The sequence below is a fragment of the Mastigoproctus giganteus genome, chromosome 13, assembly GCF_048544385.1.
Source record: "Mastigoproctus giganteus isolate SK-2022 chromosome 13, ASM4854438v1, whole genome shotgun sequence".
Lineage (NCBI taxonomy): Eukaryota > Metazoa > Arthropoda > Arachnida > Uropygi > Thelyphonidae > Mastigoproctus > Mastigoproctus giganteus.
In genome coordinates this window covers 168,563,262-168,586,081 of record NC_143587.1, presented here as the reverse complement: position 1 = coordinate 168,586,081, position 22,820 = coordinate 168,563,262, and the positions used below count along the sequence as shown (strand labels likewise).

Here is a 22,820-nt window from a genome sequence, read left to right as displayed (position 1 = left end):
AAAAAACAACCAATATGTGGGCATTGTGCTGAGGCAGGGCATCTCTACAAGGACTGTTCCAACAAAGCCTCGCCTCCTAAATGCTCAAATTGCAAAGCAATCATGCTGTTAAGAAGAATAAGGAAGCAGAATTCCTCACTATTCAAACCCGTACCGATACCGACATCAAAGAGGAACATAAACGTGTGTGGCTAGAATTGATAAACCTATGACAAACCCGCCGGAATAACTCCACAACTGGTGCAACTACTAAACTTTTCCTTCCTGAGGTAACCTACATCAACAAGCAACGTTCCACTTGGTTCTTCCCAACAAGGTCTTTCGTCGTCGCTGGCATCACCTGCAACTCCCGAACACTACTCCTGGATAACCTCCTCTAGACAGCAACTGATACCCAGCACCGGAAACTTCCAGACATGAAACTGCAAATTGCGGCCAGCCCTGTCGACGCCAATCCGTGATTCTCCATTGTGACGATCCTGGACTCTTTAATTTGAACTTTACCTATTCTCTTCTTCCTACCCACAGTCCTTCTCCAGGACTCCCACAACTGCACCTAGCACTCTTCCTGCTCCTTTTCGCCTGGGGGATGCCTACGCTCTGTCATCCCCTGCTATCTTCCCTGTATTCCACTTTCCTGTCTCTTCTCTGCTCTTTTCTTGGCCCTCCCCACTCTCGCTCCTGCAGGAGTGTGGACGGCCCGTCAGATGTTTTTACTCCCTGGTCCGGCTCCTAGTGCCAGTGGACGGATGCTGGGAGGCTCCTTCCTGGTGATCGCGCCTCCCAGTAACGAAGAGGACAGTCAAACAACACACTACTCACATATAACCCACACTGACTGGCTTTGCTATGTTAACATAGTATTTAACGCAGATTTGTGGGAAACCACAGGAACCGCATAACAATAACACTATGTCCACTATGTTTTATTATTTCATGCATCGGGACTCTGTTAAGCACTCATCTGCTATGCGCTCATATATTCGAATTTTATATCCATGGAAATTCCAACAGTAGGTAGTGAAATGATTGTGAACAGATCTGAATTCATCCTAATCATGCTATATAGATTGAAGACAACAGGGAAATACCTACAATCCACGTGTTGTTTCATTGCATTCTAGCGAAACAGTTTAGTGTGTCTTCCAATTCTATAGATTTGTCATACCTGGGGAAAGTCATGTTGAAATCCTCGCAGTTATTGTTGCCATGTTTGGCTATAATTGTGCCGTAAACTGGATGAATAGTTTTCCAATTGCGCGATTTCTGTGATCACGAGGTAGCGCACACTTGAATGGCCCGATCTAAAAGGACTGCAGTAATGGTTTCAAAGGTTTTTATTTAGTGAAGTATGCTAGTTTTGCTGAGAGGATATTCCGTAAAATAAAAGCCACATGCATGAAATAATAAAACAGTAAAAGGTTTCTACAAGTTCCTAAAACCACAGGAGGTCCTTAACTGCCTTAACTCTTCTCAACTGCCTTGCCCTGACCTGTCCTGCTCTGCTATTCATATTACATTCAAAGTCGAATGGTTGCAATAAAAAGGTACAGTTTTCTCATATTTCCTGGAAAGGTGATATTGAACTCATTTTATAAGAGAGAGAGAGAGAGAGAGAGAGAGAGATGCAATGAATGATTGCAAAAATTGCAATGAATTCATTTTATTGGCCATAAATTGAGACCAGCTGTAGTTGAACATCAGTTGATTTGCGTGTTGTGCTATGCGGGCTGAAAACCAGGAATAACTCACGGGGAAACCCCTACTTCTTTCTCTTCCTGAGGTCGGTTAACTACAATCTCGATTGAAGGAGACTTTAGAAATTCCTCCACTCATAGACAATAATCGTATCCAGACCGCTACAAGCCAGTGATAAGTACGATTGGTGGTCCTCCATGGTTTCGCCATTGTAGGACTACCATTATATGCCATGGGATCGACTACGACCTGACGTGAGCTTAGGACTGATTGCTGGGGGAAGATATGGGGCCAATAATTTCAGTGTTTATAATGTAGATTTTTTTTTTTTTTTTTTTTTTGGAAAATTTTTATAGTAATTTCAGGTTTCTTGGTTGCTTTTTTTCATCTCAAAGGAATTGAAAACATCATTCAAGGTTATCGAAATTCCCTTGTTCTGGCTTGAGAAGCGTTTGTTCCTTGATTTCTTCAGTTCGTGTCTTAAGCTGTTATAATTCACATGTAATCCATTCTTAGTAATAATTCATATCAAATAATAATGGGGAACTGAAAATTTATTTATTTTTCCTAACTCACGAATACCCTGGCTGCTGTTACATTCTGACTCTTTCTTAATCTGGGCAAAGGATACTTACGTTTCTCCTGCCACATCTGGATAGCTGGCAAATGATATGGATAGAAGAATACCAAATATGTTCGATATCTTCATTCAGTGACAAATTGATTTCCCTTTCGAGATTCGACTTTTTCTAGAAAGAAGTAGAAAATTTATTATGGTTTGATCGGTGTATTTGAATATTTTTTTAAAATTTGAAGTACAATGTATATCGAACTTATAAATAAAGTGTTTCATATAGCGAATGAAAACTAATGTATTTCAGGTTTCGTATGTAAGTAATTGACTTACGTTACTACATTATTTATCCTCAATTTACATCCAAATGGGAAAAAAACCTTCCGGAGACCACGGATTTGAAACTAAACAGGCAGTCATGCTTTTAATAACATACAATACTAGCTTCATCAAACAAAATACGCAAATATAGAAATATCATACCCACCTCAATTATGACCAAATGTCCAAACAGAATAAAATACTTACGAATGTAGACTTGTGTAGGCTTATGTAGATCAGGTCCTGAACGCCAGTTAAACTCCACCATGGCGCACAGTGATAATACAGAACTCTTTAAAACAGCCAGAAATGTGTGTAATGTTATTTTTGTGCATTGTGGGTTGTTGTGTTCTTCTCTTCATTTGTTTCTGTCCACTCTGCTTCACGGAAGGCGATCACGTGGAAACCCCATCCGGTACCCGTCTACGCCACGAGCAAGCGGGTCGCAACTATTGGGTACTAGCCTTCATTGGGAAAGAAAATCGTGCATCCATCTCCGGTGGGGGAGGGATTTTCGTCCCCAATGCGGGAGAATAGTCTGAACTTTTTAGTCCGAACTTTCCCTGAACACCTTTCTTATATCTTAAATATTCTTAACTTTCCTTGAACTTTTCTTTTTCTTTTATCTTAAATATTCTTAACTTTCCCTGAACACTTTGTGAACAGACCAAAAACATTTCGAAAAAATATATACACCAGATTTAGGAAAGACTCCGATTATGTGGGCTAGAGAACTTGGCAACTAGGCAACTCAGACGTGACCTAATTGAGGTTTACAAGGCTCTGAGAGGGATTAGCAAAATAAATGAAGGTAGAATTCTCACTTTTTAAAGAATTCCAGAACTTTGGTCATAAATTCAAATTACAGAGCTTGAGGTTTAGATTAGATTGTAGGAAGTTTGCTTTTAGCCAGCGCAGCGAGTTGTTGATTTCTTTAACAAGTTGCCCTCGCAGGTAGTTGAAGCAGACAGTTTGAATAAATTCAAAGGCAAACTGGATAATTAGTGGGAAGAGGAAAGCATATAATTTTTGTTTTCTTATCTAATTGTTTTTTTTTTTTTTTTTTTTACAGTGCAGCAAAAGCCTGTGACTTCCTATTACTGCTATTGCAAGAACTAACACCTTTAAAAACTGGTAAAACCCCGCTATCTCCTGTGTACATCCAGTGTAAATTATACAGTATTTATACATCCAGTGTAAATTATACAGTATTTATACATCCAGTGTATAATTTACAATAAAAAGATTGCCAAAGTGGTATATTATACCATTTTGTTATTATACCCGTGGACATAGCCCATAGGTGTAAAATTGGATCTTCCATTCCATACCTGGTGCGAGGATCACTATTGGTATTTCAAGAACACCTCTGATCTAACCACTGACAGGTACAGGAAACGCAGTCTATACAAAGGATCTGTACTGGGTAACCAACAATATTAATCGAAACAAAGGCATGTAGACATTAACCACATGCATATTTTCAAAAGCAAAGTATTCGAAGAGATAAAAAAACACAAAAAGAAACCATTAGAATTAGTAGAGGCATATGATGCAAGAAAGCAAGCTTATGCAGCATCAGCCAAAAAAAAGAAAAAAAAAAACTTCCACTTTACCCCTCCGTTCGTTCGAAATACCTGTCCAGCTGAGCCTTAAATTTATTTAGGTTATCAACTTCCACAACAAGGGATCGAAGTCTGTTCCACCAACCAATTACCCATTGCCTAAAGGCAAATTTCCGCACATCTATCCAATATCTGTCTTTCCTAAATTTGAATTTATGCCCTCTCAGGTGATTATTCTGAGAAAGAGGAAGAATCCCATCAGCATTGAGCATGCTCAAACCATTCAAGGCTTTATACACCTCTATCAGATCACCTCGCCGGTGCCTAGTCTCCAGACGCTGTAATTTGCAAAAATTAAGCCTTTCTTGGTAAGAGCAACCCTTTGTTCCATTCACTAATCTTGTTGCCCTTCTCTGTACTCGTTACAACAGCTCTACATCCTTCTTGAAATGAGGAATCCAGACCTGTGAACAGTACTCAAGGTGTGGCCTCACCATTGCCTTATACAAGGGAATAATCACCTCCTTATCCCTTCTAGAAAAATTCCTGTATATCATTCACAAGACACCATGAGCTACTCTTGCAGCCCGTCTGCACTGCTCAGAGAATTTCATATCTGCCTGCACAATTACCCCCAGGTCCTTTTCATTCTCTACCACTGTCAGTGTAGTATCACAGAGTTGATACGTTGCTCTGGGGTTGCTGTTTCCCGTATGTAGTACTTTACATTTGTCAATGTTAAACTTCATTTGCTACCCTCAGTCCATCTACTCAACCTTTCCAGATCCTGTTGCAGCAGCATAGCGTCAGTAGTGACCTTAACAACCATGCGAACCTTTGTATCGTCTGCAAACTTGGACATTAAGCTTGATATACCATCATCAATATTATTTACAAATATAGAAAACAATAATGGACCCAACACTAAACCCTGAGGGACTCCACTAATAACATTAGTCCACGATGAGCAGTGTTCATTGATTACCACTCTCTGTCTTCTCCCCCTCAACCACCCCTTTATCCATAGCAACAATTTGCCTCCAATGCCACACTGCTCCAATTTGTGCAGCAGTCTTCCATGTGCAACAATATCAAAAGCCTTTCTAAGATCAAAATATATAATAGCAAAGTTATTCCCTGGATCCAGTTCTTTTGTGACTGCATCATAGTATCGAATCAAATTGGTCAGGCAAGACTTCCCCATTAACAAAACCATGCTGCGTCCGAGCTATAATGAAGTCTTGACTAGATGATCCTGCAGTGCTTCTTTAACCAGTGCCTCCATTAATTTTCCTGGAAAAGAAGTTAAATTCACAGGTCTATAATTACTTGTGTCAGCCTTTGATCCTCCTTTGTGAATTGGGATCACATTTGCACATCTCCAGTCTATGGGTACCTCCCCTGAGTCCAAGGGAGTTCTCATACTTATGGCTAAGGGTTTGCTTACTTTCTTTGCTGCCTCCTTTAATATAACTGGATAGATCCCATCCACCCCAGGTGCCTTTCTTGTGTTTATCTTCAACAATTTCTCCTCCACTTTACTCTCAGTTATTACAAGATTATCTAGATTACTGCCAGAGTTGAATACACCTCTGGCATTCCCCTCGCTAAATAACTCCTCATGTGTGAATGTCGATGCAAAATATTCATTTAGTTTGTTAGCTACCTGAGCAGGATCATCAACAGTTGAACCATCGATATCAAGTGAACCAATCTGATTCATCCCCTTCCTTCTAGAATTTAAGTAAGTAAAGAACTCTTTTCTGTTTTTCTTTGCATCCCTTGCAAAAGATTTTTCGTAATCTGCCTTCGCCTGCCTGCCTAACCTCCTTTGTAACTTGGTTACAGATCAACTTGTATCTATCATATCTGTACCTTCCCTTTAACATCATCAGTTGGTCCCACTGTATAGAATTTAAATACTGTCTCAGACCATCGCAGTCGCCTTAACGAAAGCAATAACCCTTCCCTTTACCCCTGATGGTAGTTACCTCTTTGAGTAAATCCCACTTCAGCACACTGTGATCACTGCCACCTAGTGGTTCCTTTATCTGCAGATTCTTAATGCATGAAGAATCGCTACTGATAATCAAATCAAGAGTATTACTCCCTCTAGTTTCCTCCCGCACATGCTGATGTAGAAAACAATCATCCAATAAATCCACAAAAGCCTTGCTAGCGTGTGAGTGACCAAGTCACAAATTCCAGTCAATATCTGGGAAATTAAAATCCCCCATTATAAGACTCTCTGATTTACTGGTCCACTCTATTTCCCACTTATTGTGGGGGGTGGAAAACAAAAATAATGACATATATATATATATTTAGTTATATTTATTATTTATTATTATTTTGTTTTTATTTGTTCCCTTATAGGATGTTGTTGTCCACCTTATTTTAATTTCCCCACTTACACATCTGACTTTACTTTACAGGAGAATTCCAGATTCAAGGGAACTTCTCAATTATTTATAATTCCCTTCGGACAGGCTGAGTGTTCAAGAATGACAAACAACACACACATTAATATATAACATAACATTTTATTTACATTTATATACACAATATAAAAATTAACAACTCTCAAGCACATATTGTTATTACTCAAATTTGCCTAGTTATATATGGCAATTAAATACATTGGTTTTACACTAGAAAGGTTATTTCTTTATACACAACAAACTTAATATCTTTACAAAAACTGCTATAGCTTCTTCTTCACACATGAACAATAATTACTTAAGAGGATTAGGTACACCCTTTCTCCTATTTAAATCAAATCCTTACCTTATAAATTGATTTAGGAATTTCATTCCTAACTTCCGTTTTAATTAGTACCCCATTTTGTCTTGGGGAATATAACTTCACAACTTTCTTTAATCAAGACAGATAGTACATTTGACACCAATTTCTGGTCCCAAGGGTTAGCTACATTCATAAGGCTATTTCTTTCTCTGTATTTCTCTACCCTTCCCTTCCAAAATATATTATACCTATATGTTAGACAATAACTAATAACAAATATCAAATTTCTCTCCTTTGCCTTTCTACATATGTCTAATTATACATTAATCAAAACCCAAAACTATCATCTGACTTATCTCTATATTTATGTATATATTTATATCTTTGTATATCCTTCCCTTAACATCTTTCTAAACGTTATACTAATCTGATATTAGAGTTCCGACAGTCCTTTATTTGTGAGGGAGAATACTATATAACTAGTCACTTACTTAATTTTACGAATCGGATTTCTCCGTTTTGGGTCCTTCAGCTCCTTGTCTGTTAATGGCATCATCGTTTACCAACTGCATTCATCTCAGAATTTCAAGTTTCTCCATGGGCCGTAGTCTACGTCTGGATAGAGCATCATTGTGTCTTTTAGGAATTTTATGGACTCGTCTTCGATACTGCTACTTAACCTTCGGTTCAGCTATTCTGGCGGACTAGGAATTACAACTTTATCTTCTCAGCTCACTTATCTGTGCCTTGCCTTTATCACTGCCTTCAGATGGTCGACTAGGGTTATTTTTCTCCTTACACTACTTATTTTCACGCTGGCCACTTTCACTACCTTCCTATAACGGATAGGTTTATCTCTCCATACACTTCAGTCGTTTGCATACGGGCTACTACCCTTGCCTTTAGACGACGGACAGGCTTATTCTCCTTACACTTCATTCATCTGCATACGGGCCACTACCCTTGCCTTCCGACGACGGACTGACTTATTTGCATACGGGCCACTACCCTTGCCTTCCGATAACGGACTACTCGACTGTTCTCTTCTATTATGAAACTCCACTAACTTTTCTTAACTTACTCACTGCACTAAACTTATCTAACCCTTCACTACTCCATCTTAATTTGTCAGATCTTTCCCAGCTGGCTGACAGGATAGGACAGGACTTATCTAACCCTACACAACTTATTACTCATTTTCCCACTAACATTGTCAAAAACTCAACTCTGTCTTTCCTAACTCATTTCCACACCCCCCCACATACTCAACTCGGGGTTCTCACTGTTTCTAACTCATCTTCATAACCGCCCACATAAAGCTCAACTGCTGGATCTGATTTTACTAACCCATCTTCATAACCATCACATAAAGCTCAACTGCTGGATCTGATCTTACTAACCCATCTTCATAACCACCACATAAAGCTCAACTGCTGGATCTGATCTCGTTTTCCCCTGCTCACTGACTTTTTGTTACTCTGAATTCAGCAACGCCCCTCATAATTCCTCTCCGCCTTTTTTCTGAGTTTACCCAATCTTCTCATTTTTGTCAACTTTCATCATTTCCTATTCGTCCTTTAAAATTTCTCAAGCTGTATATTCAGAGCTCATTTTAATAAATTTCCAAATTTTTCCCAGGCAATCCGCTGCTTTGAAGTTCGCCGTCACCTTCGCCACCCCTCGTTAAACTTAGCAGATTTATTTTACATGCTCTAACAACCTTGCCATCGCCGACAGTCAGACGCAAATAGATTGCTAACCGGAGTAATTTGATCCGTATTTACTACCTGACCGATTCTAAGCGTCACCGGACAAAGGGATGTCCGACAATGTTCAGTCTACAGCCCTTTGTTCTTCAGAGCCATAGTTATTCGCACCTGCTCGCCAGTAGTCACTGCCACCATTCCCGTTGTTATTGTTTGTTCTATGCCATGGTGGGAACTGAAATGTACCCCTAATTGCTAATAGCTTACCGCCCCCTTCTCTAATTCAACCTTGTCTAATTTTTAATTCTTTGTGAGTGACCTAGAATAATATTAGTGACTGGTAATGTTTACTGTCCTATTTTGCTATTTCCTAAGCTTTACTTTAAATAAATCTCCCTCATTTCTAAAATATTAAACGTGTAAGATTTTACATCTTACACCTGTACAGTTTCTTATTAGAGTCATTAGGCCTATAGCACACTCCTACTCTCAATTTTGATCTCCCAATGCTTATGTCACACCAAACTGACTCGACACTGCACTGTCCAGCGATGTCTACTGGCTTCACTTCCTTGGATTTTATGTGTTTCTTAACTAATAGCATAACCCCTCCTCCCTTCCTATCCTGTCTATCCTTTCTGTAGACATTGTACTCCCCAAATTGCAGTTCTGCATTCCTTATATCTGTATGACACCACCTCTCTGATATCCGAACAATATCTGCCTTCGATGTTCTGAGAAATACCTCAAATTTATTTACCAAACTCCTAGCTTTGGTGTACACGCAAGTATACATGTACCTGTTTCTATTCTTAGCTACCCTAATACAACCCATATGTTTACTTGTACCGCAATGACTCCCAGCAGCAGTCTCTGAAATATCCTGCATCTTGTTTTTCAGGCTTCTGCTCTTTCCAATAGAAGCAGTGCAAGAATCACTTTCACGTCTGCCAGTGGCTACTGTTAATCTATTATTCATTGTATCCCCCCAAGCTAGCAGTTTTCCGACCCTGATGATATCGAGACACGATATCATCAGGAAATATTCTTGCACCCTCTCTATTTAAGTGTATCCCATCCCTGTAGCAGCAGTCTATCCTGTTAACAAGTACAGACCAGGCTGAAAAAAATTCTACACCTTGAGCCTTGCACAATCTTTCCACGGCCGAATTGATCGACAAGGCTCTCATCATATCCTATGGTGTCTGGACAGATTTGCAGACACTTTCAAATTCAACCCTAATTCACGGCTTTTTTTCAACAGTGACCTGTAATTGTAAAGTAAATCCGCCGGTCTCCTACTCTTAATATCATTAGTGCCAACATGTACAACTACATTACCTTTTGTGCCCTTAAAAGATGATATCCGCTCTACAACGTCATCAACCTTTGCTCCTGGCAGACATACCCTGGTCCTGTTCCACCTATCCTTTTTACATAACATGTTTCCCGTTTCCCTGACAATAGAGTCACCAAAAACTACTCGTTCCTGTGGGGCCAGCGCATTCTGCCTTGGGGGTTGCAGCTGTGTTGCGTGATGACCAAGTGATTCTTCGAGGGCATTCACCCTGTCCTTCAAGCTTTCATATAGGCCCATAACAACGCTGAGTTGTCGCCTGATTTCGTTACACTCCTTGCATCTCGCACACACAAAGACATCCCCCATGACAATATCGTGTCCCCTACCTGATTGTCCACAAACATCATGCAGGCAGTGCATTTTAAAAGGCTGTGATTCAGAGGGCAACTGCCCCCCCTCAGTTCTCCTCTGAGCCACAGCACTCTCATTAGCTGGAGACTTTTGCTTTGCTGCTCTGGTCTGAGTCATGCTTTCGATTTAATTTGAATAAAATTTCAATTTCAGTACAAAATTATAACCCTAAACTTGTATCCCAACACAGTTATTACGCTATATATTTTTTTTTCAGTATCGAGTATTATCTAAGAGTTCCGTTTATATAACTTCCGTATCAAGTTATGTATTAATTAATTATGTTACGCTTGTAAAATCTAAGTCGTTATATGTATTTAGTTAAAAAGTACAATTTAATTGACAACGAAATTTAACAAAATTAATAGATTTTACTGATTAATTGACAATATTATATTATATTATATACTATACTAACGCTATCTAGTTCGGGTTATAACGTTGTATCGTATAACAATGAAGGCAAGTTACTAACGGTAAATCTACGGATACTGAAGTATTAATTAACTTCCAAATCTCGCTGTCTCAATTCAGATTAAACTAAAAACCATAATAAGTATAAACCATAATAAATATACCTCGAAAAATAACCTCCCCCTTCTAACGTAATCTTGAACCCACCCACACATTTAAGACGCTCACAAAGATTAGCCGTTAAACAGATTAATTCTACAACAGCCAAACCCCTATTCTCTCTCTCTGACTGTACTCTGCCTCAGGTTCAAACTATGATTGGCTCCACGAACTTTTACCTGTTTTGATTCAAAAATTCTTAGTTTCAGAGTACAGTACAGAACATATAATTAATTGTAAACCACTGTCTTATGTGAGGCTGTTGGTGTCATAAGGAAAACTTGACGGCAATGTAAGTATGCATGGCTCTCTATTTACTTAAGTTTAAATTTAATCTTATTAATTGATATAAAAATTACTTACACTTCTAAAATTAATCTTTACCTGATGTTTACTAATAGGTACCCGTTAATTCACGATCTATTACGCTTATAATTACTAAAGGCTAAATGTGTAATCAAATCAATAACTTTATGTAAATGAAGTTACCATAAATTAGTAGTTCTGCTGTCCTTACAGTCCCAGACATTATTATACGATGAAACGTATACACCGAACTAGATAGCGTAAATTAAATAGCGAGTATAGCAGTATGAATTAATCAATAAAATTTACTACTCTAATTAAATTTCATTGTCAGTTGAATTATACTTTTTTAGCTAAATAAATATAACAACCTAGTTTTTACAAACGTAACATATAACTTGACAGGAGATAAGAAAGTCATATAACGTAACTCGCAGATAATATTCGATGCTGAAATACATACATATAGTGTTATAACTCCATTGGGGTATAAGTTTAGTTATATTTTGTATCGGAATTTTATTTGAAATTGAATCATGACTCGGAGCAGCAAAGCAAAGGCTCCAACTAATGGCAATGCTGTGGCTCAGGGGAGAACTGAGGGGGGGGCGGTGTCCTCTGAATCGCAACTTTTCGAAATGCATTGCTTGTTTGTTGACAATCGGGAAAGGGACATGATATTGCCAATTGTCTTTGTGTATGCAGGATGTAAGGAGTGTGAGAAATCAGGCGGCAATTCGGCGTTGTTATGGGCCTATATGAGAGTTTGGAGGACAGGGTGGATGCCCTCGAGGGATATAAATTTAAGCAGAGAACAGTGGTGGATTTAGCACTTGAGAGGCCCCAGGCGCAATTCAATTTTCAGGCCCTCCCTCTATATATTTTCAGTACCACTACAGTGTGTATTCTACGCGCACATTTTTACTATAGCACGCGCTCTAGATTTGGTGTTGCGGTTTTAATCATTTTGGTTGCGCAATTCTTTCATACATATTTTAACTAATGTTTAAATGAAAAAATGGCACAACTAAGCATTAATGGTAATACGTATTCTACTTCAGATGCGCTTAGTTCGCATAGATATTTCATATAATATGTAGGGATATTCGCATAAGAGTTTACGAACTTCTCATCTTAAATTATATTTTTATCCAGTAACGCTAATAATGATGAGTGTAAAAATGAAAAATTTAATTTTTTTTGAGACCTGAGATTTGAGGCCCCCCCTCTATTTAAGAGGCCCCAGGCGCACACCTCGTGCGCCTATGCGGAAATCCGCCACTGTCAGAGAAGAAAAATGCATGGGATACATATAAATTAACAGGTGACACAGAAGCCAATGATAGATACAAGCAAGTCTGTAACCAGGTCACAAAGGAGGCAGGCAAAGGCAGATTACAAGAATTCTTTGGCAAACGATGCAAAGAAAAACAGCAAAGGGTTTTTTTTTTTTTTTCACTTATGTAAACTCTAGAAGGAAGGGGATGAATCAGATTGGTACACTTGATATTGCTGGTTCAACTGTTAATGATCCTGCTCAGGTAGCTAACAAACTAAATGAATATTTTGCATCTACATTCACACATGAGGAGTTATTCAGGGAGAGGAATGCCAGAGGTGTATTAAACTGTGGCAGTAATCTAGGTAATATTGTAATAACTGAGAGTCAAGTGGAAGGGAAATTGTTGATGATAAACATAATAAAGGCACCTGGAATCTATTCAGTTATATTAAAGGAGACAGCAAAAGAAGTAAGCAAACTTTTAGCCAAAATTATAAGAGCTTCTTTGGACTCACGGGAGGTACCCATGGACTGGAGATGTGAAAATGTGACCCCAATTCACAAAGAAGAATCAAAGGGCGACACAAGTAATTATAGACCTGTGAGTTTAACTTCTGTTCCAGGAAAATTAATGGAGGCACTGGTTAAAGGAGCACTGCAGGATCATCTAGACAAGACTTCAGTTATAGTTTGGACACAGCATGGTTTTGTTAAGGGAATGTCTAGCCTGACCAATTTGATTGGATACTGTGATGTAGCCACAAAGGAACTGGATGCAAAGAATAATTTTGATATCATATATTTGGATATTAGAAAGGCTTTTGATACTGTTGCAAATGGAAGACTGCTGCACAAATTGGAGCAGTGTAACTGGAGGCAAATTGCTGTTATAGATAAAGGGATGGTTGAGTGGGAGAAGACAGAGTTATAATCAATGGACACTGCTCTTCGTGGACTGGTGTTATTAATGGAGTCCCACAGGGTTCAGTGTTGAGTCCATTGTTGTTTTTCTGTATTCATTAATGATATTGATGATGGTACATCAGGCTTAATGTCGAAGTTTGCAGACGATACGAAGGTCGGCAGGGTTACTAATGACATTAAGCTGCTGCAACAGGATCTGGAAAGGTTGAGCAGATGGGTTCAGAGGTGGCAATGAAGTTTAACATTGAAAAATGTAAAGTACAACATATGAGAAGCAGTAACCCCAAAGTAACGTATCAACTGTGTGGTACTACACTGACAGTGGTAAAGAGTGAAAAGGATCTGGGGGGGGGGGTAATTGTGCAGGCAGATATGAAGTTTTCTGAGCAGTGCAGACGGTCTGCAAGAGTAGCTCATGGTGTCTTATCAATGATATACTGGAATTTTTTTAGAAGGGATAAGGAGGTGATTATCCCCTTGTATAAGACAATGGTCAGGCCACATCTTGAGTACTGTATACTGGTCTGGAGTCCTCATTTTAAGAAGGATGTAGAGCTGTTGGAACCAGTACAGAGAAGGGTAACAAAATTAATGAATGGAACAATTGGTTGCTGTTACGAAGAAAGGCTGAAGTTTTGAAAATTAAAGTATCTAGACACTCAATGAAATCACTTCACAGTGATTTCATTGCGAGGTGATCTAATTGAGGTGTATAAAGCCTTGAATGGTGTGATCATGCTCAATGCTGATGGCATTTTTCCTCTTGTTCAGAATAATCGCCTGAGAGGGCATAAATTCAAATTGAGGAAGGACAGTTGTAGGATGGATGTGCGGAATTTTGCCGTTAGCCAGTGGGTGGTTGATTGCTGGAAAAAATTTCCATCTGTCTTTGTAGAAGTTGATAGCTTAAATAGATTCAAAGTAAAACTAGACAAACATTTGGAGCGAGTGGATGGGTGAAATAAGGGTTTTTTTTTTTTTTTTTTTTTCGGCTGAAGCCATATAAGCTTGCTTTCCTGAATCATGTGCCTATGCTAATACCTACGTCCGAGAATAATGTATAATTCTTTAAGAAATCAAAGCTAGATTACACGCAGGTTGAAGTAGAGAATTTTTCGTAGCCCTGCCCGAAGACAGTTCTCCTGACTCGTATTCGAACTTGAAGACTTCATCGAGTTGCTACTACAGCCGTACCAGGCCCTCGACCGAACGTCCACCCCGTTACGTTAGCTTTTAAGTTGAATTTTCGGCCTTGAAAAGAAACTAAATTTCCTAAAAAGTTACGCGGAAGCAACAGTCATTAGACTAAAGCTGGAAAATTTTCGTTTCAGAAAACAACTACATAAAATCACAGGGATTTTTTTTCTTCTCTTACAAGTGGTTTGTTGAAATTCCTCCACTACAACAGATGTCTAGTGGTCACTATAGATTACACGAACACTGCTAATAATAGAATTTAATTGTAAGTTTAAGGACTCCTTATGTGCTGTATTATGATGACTTACGCATATTAAAATAGCACCGCTTAATTTCCAGTGCTTCCCTCTTGGATGTGATGAGTTATAGAAGACACATAGTTAATAAGAGTGTGAGACTTGTACTAAATCATTACTGAAGTCGTGGTTAAATCCAAATTAAACATGAAATTAATATAAACCCATTAAAATATGCGCGTAAGAAGGAAAAGTACATTCCATTCCTGTTACGATACAAATACACTACACAGGATTATAATAATATTATATATCTAATTCAATGCCAAATTGACTGTAATGCCTGTTATATTGGAAGCACCACGACTAAATTCGGCACTTCAAAAATCTCTAATACGCGCGCGTATTATCATTTTAATAGTTTTAAGTGTAACCTATCTAGTACGGAGTTAACGCAACATATCCATTCCCACAATCATAATCCACTGATCGATTCAGCTATTACTATAATTAAATTGGAATCTAATTATAAATTTCTCCAAAATGAAGCTTTAGTTATTAAATGGTTTCGTCGACACACTTCATTGAACGTGTTAAACACAACTCTCAATCAACCTCTTTCCTATTTGGGACTTGGCACAAATAAAGTTCCCACGTGCTCTGAATTGCTGTCTCGGGTAATAGCTCTTATTAATAATGTTTACGTTCCTCTTCTCACAAAGCTAACTGAAGACGAATATCGAAAGTTGCTGGTGCACAACGGTCAAGCAAATACATATTTGCTTGACATGACCCATTTGAAGGGCAGAAAAACCATTCGGAAAGCTCTGGCGAGAAAACTGTTCAGTATGAGTATGGGCTACTGAAATTATCAGTACGAATAAAAAAAAAAAACATATCTGCCGTGTTACAAAGTAAAAGTCACGAACCAGCTCCTTAGTCGAGTTGTGCAGCATTCATAAAAGTTGCGCAATAATTGTATTTACAAGAAGGTAGGAGTATTTCAAAGGAGGGAAAAAAAATTTAGTTTTCCGTAAAAATAAATAAACATGGATTTGCGAACATTTTGAAAGCATTAAATTCAGTAAAGGATTAAATAAATTCTCAACTCGTCACATTTGACGTACTTTCAGCTGAACTTCGTTCGGATGCCTTTGTTTAAACACCAAATGGAATTTGGTGTAAAGACCAAATGGAATAATTTAGAAAAGATAAGAGGATAATGAATTTTTAATTACATTTTCTGAGATGTTTTCTCTACCAAGGCTCTGTACTGGGTCACGGACCACAGTTTGGGAAACACTGTAGTACAGTGATGCACGTCTAGTGCATCACTGCCAGTGTGTTGAAGAGTCAAGAAGATGAAATCGATAAATATATGCATATTGACGTAGCTCGTGTTGAACTTAATGACTTACTTGATCGGTGGAGGAATTCAAGTTTCTATGGAGATTGCAATTTGCGTACCTGCCACAAAAGAAATTTTAGTGCAGCAGCCTCGAATCTCTAAGTAATGAAAGTGTTGATTCCATTTGTTTTTACGCAATGCGGAACAAGAGGCATCCGAACGAAATTCAGCTTGAAAGTACGCCGAATGTGACAAGTTAAATTTATTTTTAATCCTTCATTGAATTTAATGCGTTTAAAATGTTTGCAGCTCCATGTTTATTTTTACATTATTTTTTTCAAAAACTGAATTTTTTATTTCCCTCTGAAATACTCTTAAAAGCATTTCAAATACAAATATACGATTTTAATAATCTATTCGTTAATAATGTTTTGTATATAATTATTACAGAATTACACTTGGAATCAAGTGTAATTAGGGCCTGACGTAGCCCAGTGGTCAGGAGCGAGAGTGCATAGCACGCGTTCCTTGAGTGCACCGGGGTTCAAGCCCGTGACTACTAAATACGATAAATATTTGTATTGACGATTTATTGTAAACTCTACTGACTTGGTTGTCGTGCCGGAGTATAAACAGAAAATTTATTTTATTTAATAATTAATTAATGTGTATTAATAATTTTCACATCACTTAATTGTATTTTTCAGCACTCGTTACTGAGGACACAGTTTTCTAAGTTAACGTATCTATTTTGTAGCGTTTGGTTTAGTTTGTTTACGTGGTTACCAAGTTGAGACGCTTTTCCTCGGTCTGTATTGGATAAGTATTTGTTTATTTACATTGCGCATGCGAATATCCCGCATTTCATAAATCAATGGTAAGTTATGTTTAATTTTTCTAAGGACTATAATGAAATAGTTCAGTGTGTTTTCGTAGTCATCGGTATATCTCCATGTTTCATTTCTGCATTTGTTTACAGTCGCCTTACAATGTTCAGAATGGTACCTAATGTTTGTACAGTAATTCCACGGCACGGAAAAGATACATATCACGTGTTATAAATACACAATTTACAGCACCCCATAAGTGCAGAATGAGACAAGCTGATGCAGAGGCATCATATGATATGTGGCTAATAATTCTAGAATAATCCGAAAAATGGATATGCTGTATACCAGTTTTGATCTAAGACAGTGCTGCCATTCAATTAGCGTCTGCTAAACCATTATTATTAATTTCAATGTCAATAATATTAATGTCAATATTAATTTCACTTATACGTTAGGTCCTTAACTAAAATTTAATTAATAGCTTTCGATATAAATTTATATCCGTCGTATTAATTGCAGATGCACATACATATAAATGACATTGTTATAAGATAAAAAAAATTATATTTATAAAAATTAATATTAATGTATTTTTAAATTTAGTAGATTTATTTTTTTTATATGCATTTTTGCTTTGGACCCGCAAAAAAGTGGCACTGCGAAAAACTAGGCTCCAGCGCCGAATCAGGTATTGTGGGAATGCGGCGCCTGAAGTCTATATGACACAACGCGTCTTGTACTGTACAAGATGATTTGGTCAATAGATGTCTGCTTGTAATAATACAAGCCTTCCCTTCTCCGGTACCAATCGGGTATTCCTAGTCCACGTGTTGTCCTCGATTGCCACACAAACAGTGCCAGATAACTTTGTTCTCTGCATTACGAGCTATATGCTAATACAAAACATTTTTTTTTTCTTTGGAATAAAAAAATGGCTGGAGGAAGCTTGAAATATTTCTTATAAGGTTTCATAAAATTTTCACCAAAATATCACTTGACCGAACCGAACGCTATTCTATGCCACTCGGTCCAACTTAGTCCGATTGTGATTTGTGCTACCGCTCAACTCTGAAGCGTACAGGAGTCTCATTTCCAAACACATTATGAGAAAAACAAACAGCTGCCTGCCTGCAACCCAGTAACTACATCCGAGAGCCAAATGATGTTCTGCAATATACATTTTTGATCGTTATAATTCATATTCGTTGTTAATGTATATATAGAATATCCTATGTATTTATTTTATATATATACATTTGTCTCCTTTGTACTGAATTTATACCCCTAGCCTAGTGCTATGATGGGCTTGCTGTAGTTTCAATAAATGAAATTAATTAATTTATTTATTACCATGCTGGAAACTGGCCCTAGGGCCCGACCCAGCCCGTGGAGAGACCTCTAGGTTAAAATGCTCGTTATTTCACCAATTTCCAAACTTTGTTTGATATCTGAACTGGAATTTTTTTAACTGCCCTTATTTGATACACTGTTGGGTGGAATCTGATTGATGGGAACAGAGGTGGATTGAAACATTTTTGTTATCTGCGAATAGATACGGTTTTTACTGTAATGTCACTTACTCTAATCATGATTTTAAATGAGTCAATACCTTATTGTTACTTCCATTAAAAAAACTACAATTTTACATCTGCATCGAAGAGGTGGGTAAGGATTTTATTGAAAGAAAAGTTAAAGAAGCTAAGTATACTAAGAAAATTTAAAGATAAAAGACAATAAATAGAAGAAGGGGGAGGTTTATAGATGCATCTAAATCAGAAACAGAATTAAAAATTTATAGTAAAAAATCTTTATTTACTAGGGGTTTGAAATCAATGTACATAATTACAAGAGAAGTCCCATTCTGGAATATGCCCCACAGATATGGTCCCCTGTTTGCAAAGGATTACTTTTTTTTTTTCTTAAAAAAAAGTTACTTTTTTTTTTTTGCCTTTAAAAATAGCCAAGCATAGAACTTATGGTGAACGGTGTGCCCACTATGGTATTCTAAGTGTAAAAGCACGTAGAATTATGTCCAACATAATTCGGCCATCACGGTTACCCATACTCACTACGATACACAAAAAATTGCGCCTTGCATGGGCATATCAGCACTAACATTAAAACATGGACATGTGGAAGTCTGTCGCTCCGTCTGATGAATCCGTTTTGGATTCATCAGACGATTCATGATACATCATCTGTATCATGCTGATGGGTATATCCATATTTGGAGAAGCAAAATAAGGCCACGGCACTCGAATGTACTGTTCGTCATCGGCAGGCTGGAGAAAGTGTTATTATGGTTTGGGGACTGTATTCATGGCATGTTCTGAGTCCTCTGATCACCGTTAATCAGCTACTTAAGTGTCGTCGCCGACCAGGTATATTCCTTGATGACTGTATCTTGACAACTCAGGCGTTTAGATACACTGGCAGGTCGCTATAGCTGTACCGCCACGAGAATGAACAGAAGGTTACCACCAGAAATTTAGGAGTAGATGAGTGATTATGGTACTTTGATTTTTAGGTTATGTTTGTTTAAAATTAATCGTATAACGAAATGTACAAAATAGATTCTGATTCCTTTTCAAACTTGGTCTGTAATACAAATAAATATCTATATTATCCTATTTTTCTTACTTCATGAATTGCTGTACTGTACTTCTAAATAGGCTGTGATAGTGGTGACCTTGAGTTCATTCTTATTAATTCTAAAGGTGAAATTATTTTTAAGAAACAAAGCCCTTTATAACGGTGATTTATTAAAATTACCACTGAAGTGGTAATTTTTCAGTTGTATGTGCAATTACAGTTCACGTATATTTAGTGTTTATTAATGAGAGAGAGGATCTTTAATGGGTAGTGGACTACCCATTAAATTGTGGTTGAGTTTCTCTGATTGGCTAATCATGAGTCAATTATTGCTCGCACACGTTACTGACGTCCTTACCTGGACATCTTGACCACCAAGAAGAGTAGTGCATGTGATCACGAGACTTGTATAAATTCTGGTACGTGGTGCTGTTTATAAAGATAATGATAAATTTAGCTCTTAAGTGAACTATTTCTTCTACTCTTAAATCATTTATTGCCTGTGAGGAAATCGGGATGTTAGTTAAGGAAGGAAATCTTCAAGTGAAAGCCTCTTTGATAAAAAAAAAAAATAACTTCTGAGTATTTTTCCTAATAATAATACACGAAGTTTAATGTAGTTGGATTCGAAAGATCTCCTTCGTCCTATCACGTGACGCTTTGGATTCAGCGAAGGTTCACTGCACACAATTTTTTTTTTTTTTTTTTTTTTTTTTTTCCTTTTATTGCCCAGCAGTATATTCATGACACCAAGAATCAGATTTCGATCGAACTTTACTTTTCCGAATAATTACTTTAAGTGCGCATTGTGACAAACAGCTGTATTAATTGGCTCCCAACGTCACAGAACTGATTTTTGGCATCTCAGAAAAGCTGCAAATACATTTAGACTGGACCAACAAAGCGCAAGAAGTGATAACCAAAGGTATTTCTGTATCTGAAGAGTAAACATTTGTGAGTTCTATTGAATTTACTAACCTCTGTTTATTATTAAGCAGCTATTCGTCACATTACTACCTTCACACTATTCCACCAAAAGTCATGGGACACTTGTAGTGCCAACACGTATTCAATCATGTTAGCCCACCTTTGTTCGTGTTTCAATGCGCCGGAAAAGACTTGCCACTAATTTTATGGTAGAAAGCTACACTGCTCGACAAAATTTACAGAACACGTAGAAAATGTGGTGTAACTCATCAGCTTGCGACGAAGCGGGACAAATTTTGATACGGTGATGCACATTGAATAAAGATGAAATAAGGAAACATCCCATATACGGACAAGTATGCGGGACATTTATAGGGGTTTTATGAGAATTACCAAAAAGGACACATTACAGAAGGCGATACACGATGTTCGAAAATATGGTCACTTGACTTCAGTACAGCGTATGCTACCCCTCCAACGGCTAAACAGCTTGACAGAGGTGAACCATGTTCGATATAAGGGTATTTATAAGATTGTCTGGCAGAAAATCCCGTTCTTCCAGCAGCGCAGACGTTAGCTCACCATGTGACCGAGGAGTTGGCTGCCGCCGTGCAATGCGACGCCTAAGCAAGTTCCTGACAAGTTCGATCGGATTTAAATGTGTGATCGTGCTGGTCATGGCAGTCGTTGGATATATAATGATTTTAAAATGCCTCAATTTTGCGTCTTCATTGTTTAGAATTAAAAATCCTTTACCCAAATTGCAACAAATATAGACATGCAGTGGTAACACTTAGTGCTAACTAAAGAAGCGTATCTTCTACGACTCGCAGTAACGTGGAATGATATTCATGTAAATTAATCAAGAAATCTTAGAAGACAAATGGCTCCTGACTTCTTGATGTAACTTAACCTGTTGCAATTTTCTGAACTTATTTATCTCAGAATTCCCCGACAGAGTATAGTTGGCATATACTCTGCCACTATGTTGGCAGAGTATATGCCAACATAGTGGACCAGATTGACTGGGACCTGTGTTCAGTAGCCACTTTGTGACCTCTTGCTATTCCCCCTTCTTCCTGCCTCTTTATTTATTATCTTATCTGGCTTTTAAGATATAGGATTTTCTAGTCTCCTTGCTGTTGCGAAGAGGTGGAATATATACACCGATGAGCCAAAACATTAGGACCAGCGAGTCGTTATGCAAATCGAAGCAACTGGAGGTGAACTGCGCGGGTCGCGACACGGTATAAAAAAACACCTGATACTGACCTCCGTTAATCAGTGTTACTGTTGTTCTTCAGATGGGAAAGGCAGTGGACTTAAGCAAGTTTGACAAAGGCCAAATTGTAATGGCCAGACGACTGGGTCGGAGCATATCCGAAACTGCATGGTGATGGGATGCTCACGATCAGCTGTGGTTAGTACCTACCTAAGATGGTCCGAGAAGGGAAAACCCACGAACCGCAGGCGAGGTGTTGGACGACCACGGCTCATCGATGCTCAAGGTTTGCGAAGGCTCTCCCGGATGGTACGTGGCGACAGAAGGGCGACTGTGGCACAACTCTCCGGTAATTGAAATGCTGGTGACGGGAGTAATGCGTCACAACGCACAGTACGTCGAACCCTGCTGAAAATGGGGCTGTCTAGTTGCAAGCTGCTATGAGTGACCATGCTAACCACGGTTCACCAGTGACAGCGCCTACAATGGCACGCGATCATCATTCTTTGAGTGATGGGAAATAGGTCGTGTGGTCCGATGAATCACGTTTCCTGTTTTACCTTGTGGACAGCCGGGCACGTGTGCGTCGTTTACCTGGGGAAGTAATAGCGCCTGGATGCATTGTGTGGCGAAAACATGCCGGTGGCGACGGTGTCATGCTTTGGGCGATGTTTTGCTGGGGTACCCTGAGTCCAGTGATACATGTGCTGGGCACTCTGACGTCTACCACATAGTCATTTCAGTCAGAAGAAAGTTCTCTAAAGTATGGATTACTAAAAGTTTCCCCATAGTGTCATATACTGATGGATAGCTAAGAGGATGCCTGAATATATGAGCGACTTTAAACAAGCAAGCAATGAACAGGTAATTTTTATTTGTATGTTTTAGGTTTACTACCACATGCAGTAGTTATCCAGTTACTAGTAAGACTAAAAATCATAAGAATGGTCTGATGTATACTGGCCAATAGCAAAGCACTAAACTAGTAAGTACTCACGGCACTGAGTAGGGTTAATACCCGAGGGAGATAACCCTCCTGAAGCAAGTATCTAAGAACAAAGAC

At 38.3% G+C, this 22,820-nt stretch overlaps 1 protein-coding gene across 1 annotated transcript in view; it reads right to left on the bottom strand.

Annotated features, from left to right (window-relative positions):
- LOC150076595 (glutamate-gated chloride channel alpha-like) overlaps positions 1 to 22,820 on the bottom strand; it is a 288,441-nt gene that overhangs the window by 101,866 nt on the left and 163,755 nt on the right. The window contains exon 2 of the mRNA XM_090387386.1: positions 2,334 to 2,447. Coding sequence (XP_090243512.1) covers positions 2,334 to 2,407 — 74 coding nt within the window. The 5' untranslated portion in view covers positions 2,408 to 2,447. The remainder of the gene's footprint in view (positions 1 to 2,333; positions 2,448 to 22,820) is intronic.